Source organism: Carcharhinus amblyrhynchos, chromosome 14 (assembly GCF_965287045.1).
Source record: "Carcharhinus amblyrhynchos chromosome 14, sCarAmb.v2.hapA, whole genome shotgun sequence".
In the NCBI taxonomy this organism is placed as follows: domain Eukaryota; kingdom Metazoa; phylum Chordata; class Chondrichthyes; order Carcharhiniformes; family Carcharhinidae; genus Carcharhinus; species Carcharhinus amblyrhynchos.
The window spans coordinates 1,790,749-1,806,441 of NC_137337.1; the positions used below are offsets into that span (position 1 = coordinate 1,790,749).

The 15,693-nt window shown below is 44.3% G+C and overlaps 1 protein-coding gene and 1 non-coding gene across 3 annotated transcripts; both read right to left on the minus strand.

Moving 5' to 3' along the window:
- Positions 1-1,374: 1,374 nt before the first annotated feature.
- Positions 1,375-1,447, minus strand: trnat-ugu (transfer RNA threonine (anticodon UGU)). Its single transcript has one exon. It is a non-coding gene; the product is annotated as a tRNA-Thr (tRNA).
- A 4,876-nt stretch (positions 1,448-6,323) lies between these two features.
- On the minus strand, positions 6,324-15,383 carry gskip (gsk3b interacting protein). Of its 2 annotated transcripts, none has more exons than XM_080201925.1 (3): positions 15,279-15,383; positions 10,987-11,283; positions 6,324-7,109 (listed from the first exon to the last, which is right to left on the minus strand). In XM_080201925.1, the coding sequence occupies exons 2-3, from the start codon at positions 11,248-11,250 to the stop codon at positions 6,951-6,953; spliced, it is 423 nt and encodes a 140-aa protein (XP_080058051.1). In that variant the 5' UTR covers positions 11,251-11,283; positions 15,279-15,383; the 3' UTR covers positions 6,324-6,950. The 2 variants fall into 2 exon arrangements, with proteins under 2 accessions (XP_080058051.1, XP_080058052.1); XM_080201926.1 differs by having other exon boundaries at positions 15,222-15,377.
- Between the last annotated feature and the right edge of the window lie 310 nt (positions 15,384-15,693).

Here is a 15,693-nt window from a genome sequence, read left to right on the forward strand (position 1 = left end):
TGATTATGCTGGCTGCTTTACCAAGGCAGCGGGAAGTGTGGATTGCGTCAGTTGATGGGAGGCTGGTTTGCATGATGGATTGGGCTACATTCATGATCCTGTGTGTTTTCTTGCGACCTTGATCAGAGCAGAACATAAGGACATAAGAAATAGGAGCAGGAGTAGGCCATCTAGCCCCTCAAGCCTGCCCCGCCATTCAATAAGATCATGGCTGATCTGACGTGGCTCAGTTCCAATTTCCCGCTTTCTCCCCATAACTCTTAATCCCCTTGCCTACCAAAAACGTATCAACCCGTGTCTTAAATATATTTAGCGAGGCAGCCTCCACCACTTCAACGGGCAGAGAATTCCAGAGATTCACCACCTTTTGAGTGAAGAAGTTCCTCCTCAACTCCATTCTAAACTGCACCCCCCTTATCTTGAGGCTGTGCCCTCTAGTCCTATTGTCCTTTCTGAGCAAGAAGAGCCTCTCCACCTCTATCCTATCCATCCCATTCACCATCTTATATGTCTCAACGAGATCTCCCCTCATTCTTCTAAACTTTAACGAGTACAAGCCTAGTTTATTCAGCCTCTCCTCATAGTTCAACCCCCCTCAACTCCGGTATCAGCCTAGTAAACCTCCTCTGCACTCCCTCCAAGGCCAAAATATCCTTGCGTAAGTGCGGCGACCAAAACTGCACACAGTACTCCAGCTGCAGCCTCACCAGTGCCCTGTACAGTTGCAGCAAGACCTCCCTACTTTTATATTCAATCCCCCTCGCTATAAAGGCCAGCAGGAGCCCATACCAAGCTGTGATACAACCAGAAAGAATGCTTTCTATGGTGCATCTATAAAAATTGGTGAGAATCGTAATTGGCATGTCAAATTCCTTAGCCTCCTGAGAAAGTAGAGGCGTTTGTGGACTTTCTTAACAGGGGACCAGGACAGGTTGTTGGTGATCTGGACACCAAAGAACTTGAAACTCTTGACCATTCCATTTCATCCCCATTGATGTGGACAGATGTATGTTCTCCTTTACACTTCCTGAAGTCGATGACAATCTCCTTCATTTTGTTGACATTTAGGGAGAGATTATTGTTGCCGTACCAATTCACCAGATTCTCTACCTCATTCTTGTGCTCTGTCTCGTCATTTATTGTTTGAGATCCTTGGTCAATCAGATACGTTTTAAGAGAGGCAGGGCGGGACTGGGGAGCAAATTCCAGACCATTGAGGGGCCTAAGACACTCTGACTGTTAAGGATGCTGATCCTATGTGGAATTGGAAAGATATCGATAACATATTTCCTCAGGAGTTTAAAATGTTCTGTGTGTGTGTGTGGATGGATTTGATTTTTATTTTGAATTTGGGGGGGGGGTAAAAGTCCGGAAAGGCCCCAGCGAGGATCGAACTCGCGACCCCTGGTTTACAAGACCAGTGCTCTAACCACTGAGCTATGGAGCCTGAACCATAGGTAAATATGGGAGCTGCTCCAAGTCATTCCTACAGCCGGCTTGTTGACATTTTCCTTTCTGTTTGATTTCAGATCCAGGGATCCCAGTCTCTCTCTCTCTGCCCACAGAACAGACCCTTCACCCACCAAAACCCCAAATCAGGACCCTCACTGTCTGGGTTTAAATTATTCACAATGGAGCCGAAATTACACCACCAGCAGTCGGCCACCAGAGGGCGGGACGCCTCCAGGTGCTGCCATGAATTCGCCGGGATGTGGAGGTGCCGGCGCCGGACTGGGGAATCGCGCGAGGGAGCTGTCCTGGGGGCAATACTCACAGCCCGCCAGCAGAGGACGCTGCTCCCGACTACTGCAATACTCACAGCCTGTCAGTAGATGGCGCTGCTCCCAGCTATTGCAATACTCACATCCCACCAGAAGGTGGCGCTGCTCCCGGATGTTGCAATGCTCACAGCCCGCCAGCAGAGGGCGCGGCGTTGGCCTGCTCTCACTGCGCCTGCGGGCTTGTTGGCGCCCCCTGCTGGATTTTTGGGAAATGGCAGTCAAGATGTTGAGATGCTGGTGTTGGACTGGGGTAAACACAGTAAGAAGTCTCAACACCAGGTTAAAGTCCAACAGGTTTATTTGATAGTAATCCCACAAACTTTCAGAGATGCTGTTTCTTCGTCAGGTGGGGTTTACTATCAAATAAACTGGCTGGACTTTAACCTGGTGTTGTGAGACATCTTACCGGAGAAGGACAATGAAGAGGAGCGAGCGGCTTGAATCTGAGGCTGAAGCAATGCAAATTATTGTTTGGATTCCTACAATACAGAATGATGAGACAGAGTACAGAAATGAGATAGAGAATCGGGTGAAATGGTGTGGTGACAATAATCTCTCCCTAAATGTCAACAAAACGAAACTTGTCATCAACTTCAGAAAGTGTAAAGAACATGCCCCAGTCTCCATCAATGGCGACGAAGTAGAAAGGATCGCGAGCTTCAAGTTTTCAGGTGTCCAGATCACCAACAACCTGTCCTGGTCCCCCCTTGCTGACACTATAGTTAAAGCCCAAAAATGCCTCTACTTTCTCAGAAGACTAAGAAAATTTGGCATGTCAGCTACGACTCTCACCAACTTTTACAGTTGCACCATAGAAAGCATTCTTTATGGTTGTATCACAGCTTGCTATGGCTCTTGCTCTGCCCAAGACCACAAGAAATCACAAAAGGTTGTGAATGTACTCCAATCCATCACGCAAACCAGCTTCCCATCCATTGATTCTGTCTACACTTCCCGCTATTTTGTGAAAAGCAGCCAGCATAATTAAGGACTTCACGGACCCCGGACATTCTTTCTTCCACCTTCTTCCATCGGGAAAAAGATACAAAAGTCTAAGGATATGTACCAACCAACTCAAGAGTAGCTTCTTTCCTGCTGCTGCTGTCAGACTTTTGAAAGGCCTTACCTTAAGTTGATCTTTCTCTACACCATAGCTATCACTGTAGCACTACATTCTGCACTCTCTTGTTTCTTCCTCTATGAATGGTATGTTTTGTCGGTATAGCACGCAAGAAACAATACTTTTCACTGTACGTTAATACATGTAACAATAATAAATCAATGCCATTCAGCCCATTAAGTCTGCAGGCCCTATTCCTGAATCCCATGTCCTACTAATCCCCCTAACCTACATATCTTGGGACACTAAGGGGCAATTTAGTATGACCAATCAACCTAACCCGTACATCTTTGGACTGTGGGATGAAACTGGAGCACCCAGAGGAAACCCACACAGACACAGGGAGAACATGCAAACTCTATACAGACAGTGAATCGAGCCTGCAATTGAACCCAGGTCCCTGGCACTGTGAGACTGCAGTGCTAACCACTGTGCAACTGTTATCAGACATTTAGTCAACGAGACAAAAATACAGAGAATTAAATGCTAAATACGGTAGATTCTGGAAATCTGCCCATATCTGTGCAAGAATGGGATGCCAGCACAGTGTCATCAGCAAACAGTAACGAATGGACTTGAACATTATTGCACTTTGGCTTCACACAGCTCTGGCACGCAGGTGGACACCCTCATTTGAATAGTCAAAACCACACAAGGGCAGCATGAAGAAAAAAAATTGCCAAAGAGTTATCCCCAGGATACAGGTCTGGTTTACCTGCTGCTGATCTTTAAAGCTCCATTGTAACCATTCTTCTCATGGAAAGAAGAAATGTCCAGACAGGCAACCTACTTTCCACAACAGTTTAAAGAATGTGTCTCCACTAACAAGGTTGAAGGCCTTAGTGAGGTCTATGAAGGCAATGTAGAATGGCCAGCACCGCTTGTGGCACTAATCCAGTAAATGTCAGTGAGAAAAATCAGGTCAGCTGGCGATCTGCTAGCTCTGAAGTTGCATTGAAACTTGTGATGGATGTGGTGTAATGCCAGTGTCTACAACCTGGTCAAAGTTACACAACCACGGATTTTCCCCATGGGACTTAACAAGGAGGTACCTTGCTAATTGTTAATCACTGATCTCAAAGACACAAATCTTTCCTTCCAGCAAAGACAAATAACAGTCCAGGGGAAAAGAAATTACCTGAGAAAAGTCAAGTTCAGTGAGGTAGGAATGGATCCGGGCCAAATAAAGGGTACAGAGGCAACATAAAGAAGTAAATAAGAGAAACAAAGAGGAACCATGAAAAGAGACTGGCAGCTAACAAAAAAGTGAATCCCTCAAATAAAAGCAAAATACTAAAGATGCTGGAAATCTGAAATAAACAAAAAATGCTGGAAAAATTAAGTAGGTCACGCAATATCTGTGGAGAAACAGGGAAGAGAGTCCCAAGTCTTCTTTAGATATGTTGCACTCTTTGTCCCTTCCCTGTTGCAATTCCTGTTAATGTTGATCCGATGGAAATATGTCTGATTACAGAATTACACTGTTCAACAAGAAACAGAAAAATCCCTCACACTCCATTTATAATTGTCCAACTCATGTATAATGTTTAGAGTTTAGGACTAAATAACTTGGTCATTGAAGATTGTATAAAGAAGTTAAAGGGGGAGGAATGTGATGATTGTCCCTTTAACAAACAGGGCGGAAATTGTTCATGCTGTTGGAAGGATCAAGAACCGGAGGACACACATTGAAGCAGTTGGGAAAAGAAGCAAAAATATGAGAAAAAATTTTTTCACTTAACAAGTGGTTGGGGTCTGGAATGCACTGCCTGAAAGCGTGGTGGAGGCAGGTACAACTGAAACATTCAAAAGGACATTAGATTATTTGAAAATAAACAACATACAGGGCTACGGACAGGAGGCAGGAGAATGGCACTAGGTGAAATGCCCTCATAGAGCCAGTGCTGACATGATGGGCCAAATGGCCTCCTTCGGCACAGTAACAATTCTTTGATTTAGTATTTAATGACTGAATAATTGCTTGAGTCCCACGCTTCAGATAACAATGAGTCTCCAACAGTGGTTAGATCTAACTCATTCACCCCATTTATGCCACTGTCTTACTGAAGATGCTCTGTGCATTCAGATAAAGAAATTTGAATTTCATTTTTTACTTTCGCTTTATCCACCGGCACAGCTGACAAAGCAGCATTGACTGTCCATCCCTAATTAAACTGGAGAAATTGGTGGAGAGCTTCTTGAACTGTTGCAGTCCATGTCATGTAGGCACATCCACAATACTGTTTGGGAGTTCCAGGATTTTAGATTGTGTCGGATTGGCGGATGGTGACTAGTGGAGTACCCCAGGGGTCGGTGCTGGGGCCTCAGCTTTTCACCATTTATATAGATGATCTGGAGGAGGGAACCGAGTGTAGGGTGTCGAAATTTGCGGATGACGCCAAGATTGGGGGAACGGCAAATTGTGCGGAGGGTGTGGAGAGTCTGCAGAAGGATCTAGATAGGCTGGGCAAATGGGCCAGGAAATGGCAAATGGAATTTAATGTTGGCAAGTGTGAGGTGGTCCACTTTGGTAGGAAGAATGGTAGGAAGGACTATTACTTACGGGGCGAAAAACTGCAGCAGGCGACGGTGCAGAGGGACCTCGGGGTCCTTGTGCATGAGTCGCAAAAACCCAGCTTGCAGGTGCAGCAGGTGGTCAGGAAGGCGAATGGGATGCTGGCCTTCATAGCGAAGGGGATTGAATATAAAAGTAGGGAGGTCTTGCTGCAGCTGTATAGGGCATTGGTGAGGCCGCAGCTGGAGTACTGTGTGCAGTTTTGGGCGCCGCACCTGCGCAAAGATATTTTGGCCTTGGAGGGAGTGCAGAGGAGGTTTACTAGGCTGATACCGGAGTTGAGGGGGTTGAGCTATGAGGAGAGGCTGAATAAACTAGGCTTGTACTCGTTGGAGTTTAGAAGAATGAGGGGAGATCTCATTGAGACGTATAAGATGATGAATGGGATGGATAGGATAGAGGTGGAGAGACTCTTCCCACTGAAAAAAGACAGTAGGACTAGGGGGCACAGCCTCAAGATAAAGGGGGGGCGTTTTAAAACGGAGTTGAGGAGGAACTTCTTCACTCAAAGGGTGGTGAATCTCTGGAATTCTCTACCTATTGAAGTGGTGGAGGCTGCCTCGCTAAATATTTTCAAGAAGCGGGTTGATGGGTTTTTGATAAGAGAGGGGATTAAGGGTTATGGGGAGAGGGCCGGAAAGTGGAACTGAGCCACGACAGATCAGCCATGATCTTATTGAATGGCGGGTCAGGCTCGAAGGGCCAGATGGCCTACTCCTGCTCCTATTTCTTATGTTCTTATGAAGAAACAGTGATATATTTTCATGTCAGCGTGAACAGAAAGAATGGGAGAAAATAAATACTTTTAACAAAACCTAAAAACCTGATAATCAGCCAATGGAAATAATTATATACAACTCAAATGTCCAAAATATTTTATTCTTTTTGTAAAACATACACTAACTTCTTTTTGAAAGATTGGATTTTTTCTCATCCTGGAATCTGCAAGTTAAACCAGAAATTTAACTTTCTGGACTTCACAACTTAAAAAGGAAACTTCTTGTGCTGTTAAGTGAACAAGTTAACAAGTCAAAGTACAACATGTAAAATGAAACAACATTTTATCAATGAGAAGGTTGTGAGAAGCTAAAAGTTACCAGACACACAATGGCCTAACCTCAGCACTGATCACTTGCTTTTCTCTTTCACCAAAAAGTGTGGTCTGGACAATGTCTATTGTCCATTTCACAAGGGCCAAAAAGCCCCTTTTGCCCACTGTGCTGCTACAATCACACAGACTGACTCCTTTCAAAAGGAGTTGTGCAATTTTCAGCTCTGTTCCAGCAAGGAAATTTACAGTCTCCAGAATGTGAATCCCAACTGAACCACTGTGTGAACATGGAAACAAACACTTTGTTAACTTTCTGTGAGATGTATGCAAATCTCATCCAATATATTTTGTCATGAACTTCTTGCAGCCAAAAAAACCACATTGACAAACATGCCGTCGCGAAGCGTTGGGAGTCAGTGTCCTTCACTCTTGTACGTTTTTTAAAGCTTCTAGTCTCTGCAGAAGTGCATTTCCAAATGCTTCTCGATATGCGGGACTAACTGAGTCCAGGAGAGAGTAAATCGTCTCATGGTATTGCATCGACAGTGACTCATCCACCTTGTCAAAGCAATAAGCCACCACCTGGAAGATGAAAAATAGGTCATTACCAAGATGTCCACAAAACAAATCTAGCCCTCATTCACCCTCTACTGGACTGAAACAGCAAACTCAAAACTTCCCTCCACAGGATAAACAAGTTTCAAACAACTGCCACACCTCCCCAAATAAAACACTCCCATAACCAACACACCACCCAGGATAAAACACTCCCATAACCAACATATCTCCCAGAATAAAACACTCCCATAACCAACACACCACCCAGGATAAAACACTCCCATAACCAACACATCTCCCAGAATAAAACACTCCCATAACCAACACACCACCCAGGATAAAACACTCCCATAACCAACACATCTCCCAGAATAAAACACTCCCATAACCAACACACCACCCAGGATAAAACACTCCCATAACCAACACATCTCCCAGAATAAAACACTCCCATAACCAACACACCACACCACCCAGAATAAAACACTCCCCTAACCATCACACCACCCAGAAAATACAACACTCCGATAACCAACACACCACCCAGAATAAAACATTCCAATAACCCACACACCACCCAGAATAAAACACTCCGATAACCAACACACTACCCAGAATAAAACACTCCCATAACCAACACACTACCCAGAATAAAACACTCCCATAACCCACACACCACCCAGAATAAAACACTCCCATAACGAACACACTACCCAGAATAAAACACTCCCGTAACCCACACACCACCCAGAATAAAACGCTCCCCTAACCACCACACCACCCAGAAAATACAACACTCCAATAACCAACATACCACCCAGAATAAAACATTCCGATAACCCACACACCACCCAGAATAAAACGCTCCCCTAACCACCACACCACCCAGAAAATACAACACTCCAATAACCAACATACCACCCAGAATAAAACATTCCAATAACCCACACACCACCCAGAATAAAACACTCCCATAACCAACACACCTCACAGAATAAAACACTTCCATAACCAACACACCTCCCAGAATAAAACACTCCGATAACCAACACACCTCCCAGAATAAGATACTCTAATAACCCACACACCACCTAGAATAAAATACTCCCATAAGCAACACACCTCCCAGAATAAAACAATTTCTGAATATAGCCACATGGAAGCTTCAACGGGCAACCAGGCACAAACCATCACATTAGAAAATGAGCAGCTTTGTTATGCAAAGTCTAATCCCAATTGCCTGCATTGGTCCATATCTCTGTATACCAACCTTACCCATGCAACTGGCTAAATGCTTTTTAAAAGACAAAATTGTACCTGCCTCTACTACTACCTCTGGCAGCTTGTTCCAGACACTCACCACCCTCTGTGAGAAAAAAATTGCCTCTCTAGACCCTTCTGTATCTTTCCCCTCTCATCTTATACCTATGCCCTGTAGTTTTAGACTCCCCTGCCTTTGGGAAAAACTATTGACTATCTATCTTATCTACGCCCCTCATTATTTTATAGACCGTTCGCTATCCAAAGTATCCTACTCTCCAGGGAAAAAAGTCCCATCTGTCCAGCCTCTCCTTATAACTCAAACCATCAAGTTCTGGTAGCATCCTAGTAAATCTTTTCTGCACTCTTTCTAGTTTAATAATATCCTTTCTATAATAGGGTGACCAGAACCGTATACAATATTCCATGTGTGGACTTACCAATGTCTTGTAGAACCTCAACAAGACATCCCAATTCCTGTATTTAATGTGCTGACCAATGAAACCAAGCATGTCAATGATTCCACTTTCAAGGAGCTATGAACCTCTATCCCTGGATCTCTTTGTTTTAAAGCTCTCCCCAAGACCCTACGATTAACTAAGTCCTTCCCTGGTTCGATCTACCAAAATGCATCACCTCACGTTTATCTAAATTAAACTCCATTTGCCATTCATCAGCCTACTGACCTAATTGATCAAGATCCTGCTGCAATTCTAGATAACCTTTTTCACTGTCCACAAATTCTTGGTGTCATCTACAAACTTACTAACCATGCCTCCTAAATTCTCATCCAAATCATCAATATAAATAACAAATAACAATAGATCTAGCACCTTTCCCGGAGGCACACTGCTGTTCACAGGCCTCCAGTTTGAAAAATAATCTGTTGCAACCACCCTCTCTGTCTTCTGTCATGAAGTGGAGATGCCGGCGTTGGACAGGGGTAAACACAGTGAGAAATCTGACAACACCAGGTTTAAGTCCAACCAATTTATTTGATAGTAAACTCACAAGCTTTCGAGGTTTGCCTCTTCGTCAAGTAAACTCCATTCACCTGACAAAGAGGGAAACCCCGAAAGCTTGTGAGTTTACTATCAAATAAATTGGTTGGATTTAAACCTGGTGTTGTCAGACTTCTTACTGTCATCAAGCCAGGGTAAGGTAGCCAATTCAATCCAATTAGCTACTTCACTCTGGATCCCTTGAGATTTAACCTGATGCAACAACCTATCATTCGGTGGTAGCTTGTCAAAGGCCTTGCTAAAGTCCATGTAGACAAAGTCTATTGCACTGCCCTCATCTACTTTCTTCGTTACCCCTTCAAAAAAAATTACCCATTCAAAAAACTCAATCAAGTTCATGAGACATGATTTTCCACTCACAAAGCCATGCTGACTTTCCCTAATCAGTCCTCACCTCTCTAAATGCCTGTAGGTCCTGTCTCTCAGAATATTTTCTAACTTACCCACTACAGACATTAGGCTCACTGGCCTGTCAGTGCAGACTCAATGGGCTGAAGGGCCTCTTCTGCGTTGTATGATTCACGCCTATCTCCTTCAGAATCTCTCTCTTCCCAATCCACAAACTCACTGAAATTATTAAACATCAATTCCTTCAGATCCTTGAGATTATAGTCATTTCTTGGACCTTGGTCCTTACAAACAGATTGTAAATGAAAACTGTGTGACAGAGGATCCATTTCCATTTCCCTGAGAATGTTTCCCCTTTGAATATTTCTTTGAAAGTTACTATTGAATTGCCTCTCTACCCTTTCCAAAGTTGCATTCCAAATCAGAACAACTTTCTTATTAAAATCTTACCTCTGGTTTCTTTGACAATCACCTTAAATCTGTGCCCTTTATTCACAACTACTCTGTCACTGGAAACAGTTTCTTCTGCTTTACTCTATCAAAAAAAATCACGATCTTGAACTCTCTAATTACATCCTTCCCTTAACCTCCGGCTTTGCAGTCTCTCCATGTAACTGAAGTCCCTCATCCTTCTACTCAATCTCCTCTGCACTATGTCTCAGGCCTTAACATCAGACAGTGTGGTAACCAGAACTGGCCTCAAAACATCAATTGCAGTATTCTGAAAGAGTTCCACTACATCGTTGCTCATCCTTTTCACTTCCATTGAATTGCTCTAAACAGACTTTCAGCCACTGTCCTTTTCCTTCTAACTTCCACCCTGTCTAGCCAGTGCAACATGAATACTCCGCAGCCTGAATAACCCCTTAGCAATAGACATACATTTGTCTCAAGCACTCCACTCATAGCTGACATTTTCTGTGATTTAGATAAGTTAGTGAGTAGGAAAGAATGTTTGAACACACTGGGTATATTCTCCTGGGATGAGGTTTTGTGTGCACACAACAATTTGTATGTATATAACACCTTTAAATACCTAGGTGCTGCACAATCCACAAAGTCACTGAAATTATTAAACATCAATTCTTTCAATGATTATCAAAGAAATGTTGTTTACGAGATATCTCTGCAACCTTCCAATAAATCAGCGTAAGAGTTATTACTCAGTGAGGACAAATTAGTAATAATTAAAAAAGACAGAATCTTAAACCCAGATAAAGACCATTTTTGCGTGAGTTCACAGAGTTGGTATCAGTTAGTGCTGTTCTCACCCGGAGTCCTGCCTCAGTTAGCTCGAGACAGTATCTGTTTCCTTCCTTTGTTTCTACATTAATATAGGCAACATCTTCTCTAATTGGGAGGCTTTTCGAGACAGCCATGTGACGAACAGCAAAGTTGACATCGTTCACCACTGCCTCTGCCTCCACTCTCATATCCTTCACGTCTGTCTCCTCAAAGTCTCTCTCTTCCCAATCCGCAACCTCACTGAAATTATTCAACATCGATTGCTTCAAATCCTGGGGATCACAGTCCATTCCCTGGGTACAATATCACTCCTTCTGAAAAGACTGTAAATTAAAAAGTGAAACAGATAATTATTTCAAAAAGACACTGACCAACTCATATCTCCTGCGCACAGCAGTATCAAATAACTCCAGATCATTTTGATGAGCCTCTCATTGTCATGAATCCTCCCCTGCTGGTCTATCAATTGTCAAAATGATGTGTAGTGAATAATGTGGCATATTCATCTAAATAAAAACAAAATACTGCAGATGGTTGGCAATCTGAAATAAAACAAAAGTTCTGAATAAATTTAGTTGGTCTGGCAGCATCTGTGGAGACAAACAGAATTTGGAATGAAATTATCCTTCTACAGAACTGAAACAAGGTAGGAATGTAGAGAATTATATAGTGGGAAAAGGGGCAGAGGAGATGGAGCAGAATAGAAAATCAAAAATAGGATGGGGCAAAGGAGATATTGACAAATTTGTTATGGACTAAAGGGAGGGTTAATGGTGCAGTTAAGGGATGAAGAGTGCTAATGGTGGCAAAAGGTGAAATAGTAAAATATGTTAATGGAACAACTGAACAGCTACTGATAAGGACACCAGAACTGCTACAATACTCCAGGTGTGGCCTCACAAACGCCCTATATAATTGTAGCAAAACATCCCTATTTCTATACTTAGATCTGCTCACTATGAAGGCCAACATACCATCTGTCTTCTTTACTGCCTGCTGTACCTGTGCACTTACTTTCAGTGACTGATTCCCGCTCAAAAAAGACAGTAGGACTAGGGGGCACAGCCTCAAGATAAAGGGGGGGCGGTTCAGAACGGAGTTGAGGAGGAACTTCTTCACTCAAAGGGTGGTGAATCTCTGGAATTCTCTGCCCGTTGAAGTGGTGGAGGCTGCCTCGCTAAATATTTTTAAGAAGCGGGTTGATGGGTTTTTGATAAGAGAGGGGATTAAGGGTTATGGGGAGAGGGCGGGAAAGTGGAACTGAGCCACGACAGATCAGCCATGATCTTATTGAATGGCGGGGCAGGCTCGAAGGGCCAGATGGCCTACTCCTGCTCCTATTTCTTATGTTCTTATGTTCTTATGCACGAGGAATCCAAGGTCTGAGTATCCACCTTTCTCAATTTACACTGTTACGGTTCAGGTTAGAAACTCCAGAGTGTTTTGTGAAGCCTGCCTGAATCATAAATTGAATCTGGCTAGGGAATCGGCTAGGGAATTGGCTAGGGAATCTGGCATGAGATGTTTCACTTCAGGTGTGATTCAAATGACCCACTAGGGAGCTTTTATCAAACAAAGTATATTTAAGAATATAGTTAACATGTATAGTAAGAAATTAGCAAGAAGTTTTATCAATTATAAACAAGAAACAAAACAATCATCATAATGTATATCTCTGAATGAATATCTCTAATGTGTTCCAATTAAAACCAAAACCCACAGACAACAAAAAAACTCTTTTTCACAGGTCTAATACAGCACAGCTTAATGTTCGCTCGATACAGGGATTGATTATTTTCCTTATGAGGCTGCAGTCAAATATTCCTGTGGCTCAGAGCAGCCTGAAAACAGGGCAGGTTTCCAAACACGTGAGAGACTCTGGTCCAGCACTCATAAAACAGGCCTAACCCTAACCCTTCAGAAAGTAAGATCTTGTTTTCAGCCAACCAACAGAATTTCCAAAAAAAATCAGAGAGGACTTGATGCTTTTAGCATTCCATCTCACAAACTGAAGATGAAATCCCTGCCACCTGAGCTGCACTCAGTTTTTTCTCCTCCCACAATGATATCACCCAAGAATCTCAACTGCAGAGATCATGATTTTTATAAAAAATCTCTTAAGGAAACACTAACATCACAACAGCCATTCAAGTAATAATCTGTCTTCCTATTATTGCTAACAAAGTGGATAACCTCGCATTTATCTATATGATGCTGCATCTGCCATGCAAATGCCCACACATTCAGCCTGTTCAAATCACGCTGAAACATCTTTGCATCCTCCTCACAGCTCAGCCTCCCATCCAACTTTGTATCATCTGCAAATTTGGAGATAATACATTTAGTTCCCTCTTCCAAATCATTAACATTTAATATGAACAGTTGGGGGCCTAGCACAGATCCCTGCGGAACCCCACTAGTCAATGACTTCCCATCAGAAAAAGACCCATTTATCCAACTCTGCTTCTGATCTGCTAAACACAGTAAAAAGTCTGACAACACCAGGTTTTAGTCCAACCTATTTATTTGATAATATACTCACAAGCTTTTGGGTTAGCCCCTTCGTCAGGCGAATGGAGAGTTCTGGCCTCAGACAGAGCATATAAAGCACAGACAGTTTAGGGATTACTGATTAGAATGTAAGGATTCGCATTCTAATCAGTAATCTCTAAACTGTCTGTGCTTTATATGCTCTGTCTGAGGCCAGAACTCTCCATTCGCCTGACGAAGGGGCTAACCCGAAAGCTTGTGAGTATATTATCAAATAAATAGGTTGGACTAAAACCTGGTGTTGTCAGACTTTTTACTGTGTTTACGCCAGTCCAACACCGGCATACCCACATCTGATCTGCTAACCAGCTTTTGATCTATCTCAAGACTTTACCTGTAATCCCAAATGCTTTAACTTTACGTTGTAGTCTGTTATGTGAGACCTTGTTGAAAGCCTTCTGAAAGTCTAAATACACCAAATCTACTGGTTCTCTTTGGTCAACTCTACTAGTTACATCCTCAAAGAATTGCAATAGATTCGTCAAGCATGATTTCCCTTTTGTAAATCCATGTTGACTCTGACAGTCTGTAACTGGTTCTGTTTTGTAAACTGGTGTAAGATTTGGAATGCATTTTTACTTTTTAAAATAATGTCTTATAATTTCACCCAAGTGAGTGTTTAAACAGCAAAAACTCCTTAGGGAAGGGATCCGGCAGGTGGAAGGAGAGCAGGAGGAGGGGATGAGACGGGGGTAGGGAAGAAAGAGATCAGGTGGGAGGGGATCCAGTTGAAATGAGAGGGGATTGGGGTGGGGTGGATGGGGGGGTATACAGTTGGGTAGGGATCAGATGTGAGATCCGGTGAGGGGATCCAGTTGAGAAGGGGATTGGGTTAGGAGGTAGCCAGTTGGATAGAGGATCTGGTGGGGGATCCAGTTGAGAAGGGGACTGGGTTAACGGGGATACAGTTGGAAAGGGGACCCTGTTGGGTTTCCATTCGGGAAGAGGATCCAGTTAGGAAGGGAATTCAACAGGGTATCCAATTGGGGAGGAGATCCGGTGAGGATCCAGTTGGGGGGATCCTCTGGATATCCAGTTGGGGAGGGGATCCAGTGGGTATCCAATTGGGAAGGGGATCCGTTGGGTATCCAGTCGGGAAGGGGATCTGGTGGGGGGTTCAGTTGGGAAGGGGACCTGGTAGGTATCCAGTTGGGGAGGGAATCCAGTGGGTATCCAGTTGGGGAGGGGATCCAGTGGGTATCCAGTTGGGGAGGGGATCCAGTGGGTATCGAGTTGGGAAGGGGATCCAGTGGGTATCGAGTTGGGGAGGGGATCCAGTGGGTATCCAGTTGGGGAGGGGATCCAGTGGGTATCCAGTTGGGGAGGGGATTCAGTGGGTATCCAGTTGGGGAGGGGATTCAGTGGGTATCCAGTTGGGGAGGGGATCCAGTGGGTATCGAGTTGGGGAGGGGATCCAGTGGGTATCCAGTTGGGGAGGGGATCCAGTGGGTATCCAGTTGGGGAGGGGATCCAGTGGGTATCCAGTTGGGGAGGGGATCCAGTTGGGGAGGGGATCCAGTTGGGATCCTACTGGGGAGGGGTTCCAGTTGGGGGGGGGATCCGAAGGGGATCCATTGGGGAGGTGATCCGGTTGGGGTCCATTGGGGAGGTGATCCCATGAGGATCCAGTTGGGAAGGGGATCCAATGGGGATCCTTTAGGGAGGGGATCGGGTCGGAGGGAGCCGAGCGCCAGCTGTCAGCGGTCTTTACCCGGATCCCAGGATGAGAAAGATGTCACTATTGCGGTGCCGTTGGGGTGGACATTACCTCAGGAACTCTCAGCAATGTCAGTTTTCCATCTTTCCCGGAGACGTCGCGATCCAGAATTTAAATTAAACAATCGGTTAAAAGTGGCTGCGCGCGCACCAAGCCTGACCGCCCCCCCGTTGCGTCACTCGCGCTGCCGCCATCTTTCTGACGGGCAGAAGCCGCGCCAGTGTCAAAGATGGCGGCGGGTTGTGCGGAGCTACGTCAGGCGCTGACAGCGTTGCTTGAGGCCTAGCTGCTTAGAGAGGCCTCAGAGTTCTCGAGGCTGCCGCGAAGCCTCTCCCGCTGATAAGGCGGTTTGTCTCCCTGCTGTAGTTCGATAGCTGAGACTGTAACCGTGTGAATGCTGAGAGAGGGGAGGGTGTAAACATTGGGGAGGTGGGCATTATTGAGGAGGGTAAATATTGTGAGAGGA

Excerpts from the sequence above, each read along its gene's own strand:
- gskip (XM_080201925.1), bottom strand. The coding sequence starts at position 11,250 with ATGGACTGTGATCCCCAGGATTTGAAGCAATCGATGTTGAATAATTTC. Across the intron at positions 7,110-10,986 it reads TAACTGAGGCAGGACTCCGG|GTGGTGGCTTATTGCTTTGA; the intron begins GTGAGAACAGCA and ends TTCATCTTCCAG.